An 8,404-nucleotide genomic window follows, 5' to 3' on the forward strand; every position below is an offset into this window, starting at 1 on the left:
GAGAAATGTGCGTAATATAACGAACCCTTATATATAGCTTTCATTGATTACGAGAAAGCATTTGATTCTGTCGAAACCTCAGAAGTCATGCAGGCATTACGGAATCAGGGTGTAGACGAGCCGTATGTAAAAATACTGAAAGATATCTATAGCGGCTCCACAGCCACCGTAGTCCTCCATAAAGAAAGCAACAAAATCCCAATAAAGAAAGGCGTCAGGCAGGGAGATACGATCTCTCCAATGCTATTCACAGCGTGTTTACAGGAGGTATTCAGAGACCTGGATTGGGAAGAAATGGGGAGAAAAGTTAATGGAGAATACCTTAGTAACTTGCGATTCGCTGATGATATTGCCTTGCTTAGTAACTCAGGGGACCAACTGCAATGCATGCTCACTGACCTCGAGAGGCAAAGCAGAAGAGTGGGTCTAAAAATTAATCTGCAGAAAACTAAAGTAATGTTTAACAGTCTCGGAAGAGAACAGCAATTTACAATAGGCAGCGAGGCACTGGAAGTTGTAAGGGAATACATCTACTTAAGGCAGGTAGTGACTGCGGATCCGGATCATGAGACGGAAATAATCAGAAGAATAAGAATGGGCTGGGGTGCGTTTGGCAGGCATTCTCAGATCATGAACAGCAGGTTGCCATTATCCCTCAAGAGAAAAGTGTATAATAGCTGTGTCTTACCAGTACTCACCTACGGGGCAGAAACCTGGAGGCTTACGAAAAGGGTTCTACTCAAATTGAGGACGACGCAACGAGCTATGGAAAGAAGAATGATAGGTGTAACGTTAAGGGATAAGAAAAGAGCAGATTGGGTGAGGGAACAAACGCGAGTTAATGACATCTTAGTTGAAATCAAGTAAAAGAAATGGGCATGGGCAGGACATGTAATGAGGAGGGAAGATAACCGATGGTCATTAAGGGTTACGGACTGGATTCCAAGGGAAGGGAAGCGTAGCAGGGGGCGGCAGAAAGTTAGGTGGGCGGATGAGATTAAGAAGTTTGCAGGGACGGCATGGCCACAAATAGTACATGAGCGGGGTTGTTGGAGAAATATGGGAGAGGCCTTTGCCGTGCACTGGGCGTAACCAGGCTGATGATGATGATGATGATGCTCCCTGAACATCCAGAAACAGGGAAGCAGATAATCTTTAGCAGAATTTCTGGTGCTAGACCTACGTGACCAAGTCGATAACGTTGTCTATGGAAGAACGGCCATGCCTGAAACTTGTAATTGCGTCTGGATATACCTAGTAATGTTCGAGGTACCATTCTAATCATGCTGGAGTCATTCTCTGCATTAGCGTTCCGATGCAATGGTAAGAATGCACTGTTATTCCTTTGACTTGTTTAAATAAACACCTTGTTGTGCACTGGCTGGCGAAAGTAGCTGGAACACCCTTGTATGTGGTCACATGTTTGAAGGATGAATATCTCGAAAAAGTGACACCTTGGAAATGAGTTCCAAGCTGGCACGACGCGCATTGAAAGCTCACGCACTAAACTTAGTAAATATCAATATGTGTCGTAACGAATTTAATTAAAAGTAATGAATATTTGTTTGAACTAATTACTCTCGCAGTTCGATTTCTTGTGCAAAATGTCCGCCTCTTTGCATGATATAACGAAATGACTAGAACCACGCGATCTGTCATAGGCGATATTTAAAGGTTCTCTATATTCTAAAAACTAAAATTCGTGCTATATCACACTTTCATTCGCAAGGGAAACCGTTCAGAGCGATACCAAAACATTTCCACAATACGCGAAATTAACCTCGATTTTTGTTCTTTCCTGTCTTTATTCTTCTTTTTTTTGCATTCCGGCATCCTCACTCCGTTAAGCGTATTTGTTAAGCATGATCTGAAGTCGCTAAAACCACGGTGGGCGAAGGAGGAACCCACGCACACAGGGCGCCGTGTGTGTGTGTGTGTGTGTGTGTGTGTGTGTGTGTGTGTGTGTGTGTGTGTGTGTGTGTGTGTGTGTGTGTGTGTGCGTGTGTGTGTGTGTGCGTGTTCGTGTGTGTGTGCGTGTGTGTGTGTGTGTGTCTTCTTCGTCCACCGTCGTTTTAGCGCCTTCACTTCAGATCAGACCTCACTCCGGGCAGATTGTGGCATCCGATTCCTGGTGCAGAAGTGCAACGTCGTCTTCTAGGTGTTTTCATTTTGGACTGGCCTCGTTTTCCCTCACCACCACATTCAGGCGTCTGTGGCTTTGACCTGCACCTAAATCTGAGTACGCCAAGCTTACTGCACTTCGTCCCCGCTGGAGATGCGGTCGGGAATCGAACCAGTGACCTCTTGGTGGGCAGCGGTTCACCAAGGCCACATATACACACCACTTCAAGGGTGCAGGCGGTGAACAAAAGCACCACGTCATACACAGGGACGCAGGCGCAAAGCACAGCGGCCCGTGGAACCGCTAGGATATAAAGCTGTTTCGATAACTCCGGTCCACAGTGGCGGCATTCGATGAATATGTGCTTATCAGTCTAACTTTGTGTTCGACTGCTCAGGTGAGCAAAGAGTAGTGCTGAGTGATACTCGCAGATTCAATAAAAACGAACAAAAAATCTCCTTTTCCGATAATATACCGTCTCTTTGTGTTTTTCAGCACAATCGGCCTACCGATAAGCCAACGTGAGCCATAAGCATGCAGCTTCGAAGGTGCAGTTTCGAAGGTACAGCCACCGTCGCCTTTGAAAAGCCGGAGCCAGGTTCATAACTGTGATACTTGATTCACTTAGTGAGGCCTATCCCAATTGTACTCATAATTTTCATCATTTTAGTTTATAGTCCACAGCATAACGAAGACTTCTCGGAGAAATGTCCGTTCATTGCCGTACTTTGGCCCTAACTCTTTTCAAGTATAGACATATTTCATACTTGATTGCTTTATTTCACTTTATTTCCATTCATTTCACGTTGGCATTCCATCGACGCAGTGTCCTAAATATGTGAGCTAGAATGGGTTTAAAATTATAGATGAAGAACTTCTACAATTCCAAGATAAATAACATGACTGTTTTTATGACTGACAAGTGCAGCTCTCATTGTAGAAATACCATTGATGCAAGACAAAGGTAATCAGCGATTTGTCTATTTATGCCCGGAACATGCACTGTTGATTGTTGTTGGAGTATTCAAGTAATCGTCAAGTCTTGTTTGAGAAAAATCAAGTCTGGAAAATTGTTAGTCGTGTTTTGGCACATTGTCTCATGGTCAGGGGGACAACAACCAAGCAGAACCAAATGTAAATTCTAATTGCTCAAAAACGAGCAGATATATTAATAGCTAATGTACCGTGGTGTACTCATACGCGTCCCTACTTTGGAAGGTTTAATATCATGACAATATCAGAGTTATTCCCATTCAAGTTAATCTATATGTATAAATACGATGTTTCCACTAAGAATGAGTCCCTTTTATCAAGTTTCAACCTGACTCGTTCGATTCTATCCAACAATACACGGAACAAAATTTTATGATGTGTACCTTTCTGCCGCACAACATACGGTAAGCAGTCACTGACATATAATTTATCACATCTCAATATTCTGAAAAAGAACAACATCATACTTGAAGAGTCTTCACGGAATAAATTAGTCAAACTTGTTTCTATGTTTGAATGTATATAATTCGTGATTAGAACATATATAGCTTCGTAGACCTTCATTTTACTTGCATTGTATCTTGGTTGATTGTAAATGAGTTTCCTGTGCATAGCATATGTGGAGTAGTTTTCGTCAAATAACGTCCAGTGATAGTAGAGGCGTCACTTCATGCAAATGTCAGATGTAGACATTTTGTGGCTGTTTTTTTTTGTATTTGTGAGTGTGCTCTTCCACTATTGTTGTGTTGAGCTGCTGGGCTATACACACCGGCAGAGGGCGCAGGGTGGCTCTCAAGCTGCAACAACGCAGCTTTTAGCCTTGCGTCCTTTTTCCTTTGTTGTTGATGCAACCTTGAGAGAGTTAATAAAATATATTGTATTGTATATTGTACATTCTATATATTACTCTAAAGTAATATTTAAAATTTACTATAATCAGCTACACATTCCTCTTAAGCGGATCGGCACGCGCTAAGATATTGCACGAGGAACCCCCTACATAATTCCGATAAGCCTTAAACGCGTATTTTTCAACACTTATAGACAGCAAGCCATGCGCTAGTCATGGCGAAAAATGCACCGGAATTGGTCACCCATGTGTGCCAAGTGAGTCGAAACAATTGTACTTCTGCAAATTTCCTAATCTTATCAGTCAGTCATTAGCCGCTGATGACAAAATTAAACTAGGGTTGTTCGAATAGCGAAGTTCTCTAACTTAATCGAATAAACATACTCGAGAAAAGTGACCTTTCGGTTGTGAAAGAAGAACTGAATTCATCCAGCTTCAAAACTAACTAATGAATAAAGGGAAAATCAGACATCCAACCATTTGTAGCAATTGCTACACAGGAAACCCATACGGGTTCCTCGAAAGAAAAGCCTCAGAGCTGAAGAAAAATTCGTCCTGGTCCGGGACTCGAACCCGGGACCACCGCCTTTCCGGGGCAGCCGCTCTACCATCTGAGCTAACCAGGCGGCTAGCAGATGGCAGGGCGAAGTCGAATTTGTCGACAACACGAAGCAAAGGCAAGTGTTTGACGTAGTAGTTCTACGTCAAAACCAACTAAAATAGGAAGGGGCCACGGTGCATAGCAACGAAAAGTTTGTTTATGTCATATGTTCATTGTAATGTCATTGACAACTGTATGCCAGGCCAACTCAGAAGCTTGTGAGAGAAAAGGGAAGTTGATCGTATTCAGTGCACTCTGACAATGACAAAAATGAGAAAGAAAGGAACGACCGGTCATTAAATACGCGTAGTAAAGAGTACTGCAGCACGACACATTCTGTCTACAGGCTTATCACCGTCAAGTGTATCACCCATGTCATGAGGCCACAGCATCAACAACAATAAGAGTATCACCCATATTAGGCACCACAATTGACAGAAAGAAGCAGCTGTTCACAGCGAGTTAGACGCTTTGCCGTATACCTTCCTCCTACAGTTTTCCAACGAGGTCGCGGGATCGAATCCCGGCCACGGTGGCCGCATTTCGACGGGGGCGAAATGCAATAACACTCGTGTACTTAGATTGAGGTGTACGTTAAGGAACCTGATGTGGTCGAAATTTCTGTTGTCCTCCACTATGGCGTGCTTTATAATCAGGAAGTGGTTTTGGCACGTAAAACCCCGTAACTTATTTTACAGTTTTCGATGCCATGAATGAACACTTGGATGACCTGACGCAGGCTTGCAATCATGCCGGACACCACGTACCGCATGTGCGGATTTGCGAGCGGCCTCGACTGGCGGCCCGTCAACTTCAAGCAGCGCCTGCAAACCACCAGGGTCTGCCGTCTTTGCGGAGTCGTGCCGCAAAGCATAGCCGTGCTGCCTTGTACGCACTTCCTGTGCGACTCCTGTCTGGACGGATGCGCCAGTGGAGATCGCCACGCCTGTCCACTGGACAAGATCTCGTTCGAGGCCGAGTCGGACGTCTCTTGGATAACGTTTCACCAGAAGCACATGGAAAAGCTGCAGGTGCGGTCAGCCTCTTCCTCATTATCATCATTGTCATTCTCCTCCTCAGAAGCACATTCATTCGCATCATAATCATCATAATCACTGTCATCATCAAATTATTGTTCACTGACAGGGGGAAGGCTTCTCACAGCGATTTCCTATTACTTCTATCCTGCGTCAGCCACCTCCAACCCATGCATGCAGATTTCCTCATCTGATAAGATCAGCTCATAACTTGCACTTACCTTGAAGACTATATTAGTGAGTTTTAAAGTGCCCGAAAAGTTCTGACCACTTGCGGTTTGCCGGCTTATCCGAGGCGCAAACGTGAGCGGCAGTATTGGCCGCGTCGGATGGTGGCAACAACTAAGTGTATTCTGTTTCGCTGCTGGTTTAAATTTTTTACAGCGGCGTAATCATAAACACATTGCATTATAAAATGTTTTTTTTTCGGCAGCTAAACTCATGAAACACGAAAACGTGACTGTAAGGCATAGTGGTTAAACGAGGCGTCACGAGATCACGAGAGACCAGTCCGGTGGCCCAGTACTACGCAAACGCCTTTACCAGACCGCTTAAACCTTTCACTGTTACTCTGAGAAATCATCGATTATTTCATCCACTTATTGCACGTCCTGTCCAACATCAGCTACGCCTGCTCGCTCTGTGATCAGCCATGCTGCTCAACCCTACTTGAAAACCCTCTCTCACATATCTCATTGCGCACATGCCTTGCAAGAATTTTCTTAGACAGTGTATAATCATATATAGCCATTGTTCTACAGAGACAAGGGGATAGCAGTTCACAGACAGTGCACTCATCGTTTTAAACGTTTCCTCGTGTAATGTCTGCATTAGTCCTGCTTCGCCACCACACATAGGGGAAAAAGTTTCGTTAACAACAGAGAGAGAGGGATATGAAGAGATGGTCGTGCGGACATATGAACCTCCTCCTGGGTGGGTCACGGAAACGAAAATTGAGCCTTGCGAGTGTTATAGAATTTACTACCTTCGGAAGAATGCAGCCCTTACCGTCCCTCTCTTTTTTTTCACCTGTAAAGGTAAGCTGCTGGAACGGCCACAACGGGTGCAACTTCGTAGGCCCAGCCGGGAAGCTGCTAGAGCATTTCGAGAAGCACTGTTCCTTCCATGCCACCACGTGTCCTGGCTGCCGGGACACAGTGCTGCGTAAAGACCTGCCGAGGCACTATGCAGCTGGATGCACCGGCATTGCTTCACTACAATCGGGTGTGGCCGGGAGCATCTCCTCACTCGACATAGCCCAACCAAATGCTAAAGACGCCGGAGTGCATGAAGTGGCGGCCGACTGCTCTTGCCACGACATGCTGACGTCCATTCAGGGCCGAGTCAACGACCTCGCCGAGACCCTGGCAAAACTCAGCTCAAGGCAACTTCAAGAGGAAGCGATTCACACGGAACCGAGCACTAGCCGGGGCGCAATGAGACGACCGGCCGGGGCCTCTGTGCACGATCTGACGCCATTGCGGGGAACCGCGGATATCCGGGATCTCGTGTCAGCGCTGAACGAAATGAAGGTCGTCGTGACTCAGGGATTCCGTAAGATGGAACGAAGAGTGCGGACGGAGGACCTCCAGGGTGGCACGTCGTCGACGCAGCGCTCGTGTTCTCAGGGGGCGGTCACCAGCCGGCCAGCAGAGAGTCCACTGCCTAACCGGTCTGGACTCCCCCAAATGGCGGGCAGTTCTGGTGGACCGCATGACGTCCAGAGCAGTGAGGCTTCTGAAGAACTCTTTGTGTTCAGTGTGCAGTACAAGCCGTGGTTGGTGGCGGAGGAGGGCAAGGGGCTGAAGATCGTCTGGCACCAGATTTTCGCCGGAGGCGAAGATACCGGCGTGTGCGTCAGGTGCGTGGTGCAGAGGAACGCGGGCTTCGTCGCCGTCTACGCCATGTCTACGATGCCTGCGAGGTGGAAACTGCCAGTCGTGCGGCCCTTGCGCGACGAAGACTTGAGTTCGCCGCACTTGAGGGAGTGGATCGTTGAAAAAGCGAAGGAGCCGAGTCGCGAGTTCCTGCCCGTGTCGGCCTACGCTCCGGACTTGCGCTTGCGGTGTCTGCTGGACGCGTCCACCCTGGCGGGCAAGACGAACGCGGAGGGTGAAATTCGAGTCGATTTTCTCGTGAAACTGGAACGGCGTTTTGCCGCGACGTGAATGAGTGCGAAACGCTCAGCGTTCTTCAATAAACGTTTCGTGCTCGTGGGCAGCCATTCTTCCGCTGGTTAGGCACTTTATCATTCTGGCAAAGATGATGTATTGTTACATTGAATGTTACAGTGCAGTGGCAAGAAACTGGTACAGTGCTTGACATCAACACAAAAACGTTGCAGAATGTTAAAGAAACATCCCGGACCGGGACGAATTTTTTGTTCATCTGGAAAAGCTTTCTTTCTGAAAGGCCACAATGGGTCGCTTTTGTAGCTTCGCGCTAAAGAACAGGTAGACGTCGATTTTTCACTTTCAAAAATTCTACTCCACCTTGCGGACTTCCGCAGGAATGATTTGCAATATTCAGTGTTCCAGTGCTTAGAGTTGTTAATTTATTCGCCCTCGCTCTGCGATTTGCTAGCCTCTTGATTAGCTCAGATGCTAGAGCGACCGCCAGGAATAAGCATTGGTCCCAGATTCGAATTCCGAACTGCGACAAATTTTTCTTCAACTGCGTAGTTTTCTTTCTCAGAAACCTGTATGGGTCACCTTCGTAGTTTCGTGCAAGAAAACCGCTGGATGCTATTTTCTTTCCTTTTCAGTCTTTGCTACTACACAGTTAAATAAACCAGGCATTAT

At 46.3% G+C, this 8,404-nt stretch overlaps 1 protein-coding gene and 1 non-coding gene across 2 annotated transcripts in view; one reads left to right on the forward strand and one right to left on the reverse strand.

Moving 5' to 3' along the window:
* Positions 1-7,990, forward strand: part of LOC135920950 (TNF receptor-associated factor 3-like) — a 47,124-nt gene extending 39,134 nt beyond the window's left edge. Inside the window, exons 7-9 of the mRNA XM_070540383.1 lie at positions 2,618-2,684; positions 5,306-5,597; positions 6,641-7,990. Of these exons, the coding sequence (XP_070396484.1) occupies positions 5,316-5,597; positions 6,641-7,771 (1,413 nt within the window). The 5' untranslated portion in view covers positions 2,618-2,684; positions 5,306-5,315 and the 3' untranslated portion in view covers positions 7,772-7,990. The remainder of the gene's footprint in view (positions 1-2,617; positions 2,685-5,305; positions 5,598-6,640) is intronic.
* Positions 4,517-4,591, reverse strand: TRNAS-GGA (transfer RNA serine (anticodon GGA)). The gene has a single exon. It is a non-coding gene; the product is annotated as a tRNA-Ser (tRNA).
* Positions 7,991-8,404: the final 414 nt, after the last annotated feature.

This window comes from Dermacentor albipictus, chromosome 6 (genome assembly GCF_038994185.2).
Source record: "Dermacentor albipictus isolate Rhodes 1998 colony chromosome 6, USDA_Dalb.pri_finalv2, whole genome shotgun sequence".
Lineage (NCBI taxonomy): Eukaryota > Metazoa > Arthropoda > Arachnida > Ixodida > Ixodidae > Dermacentor > Dermacentor albipictus.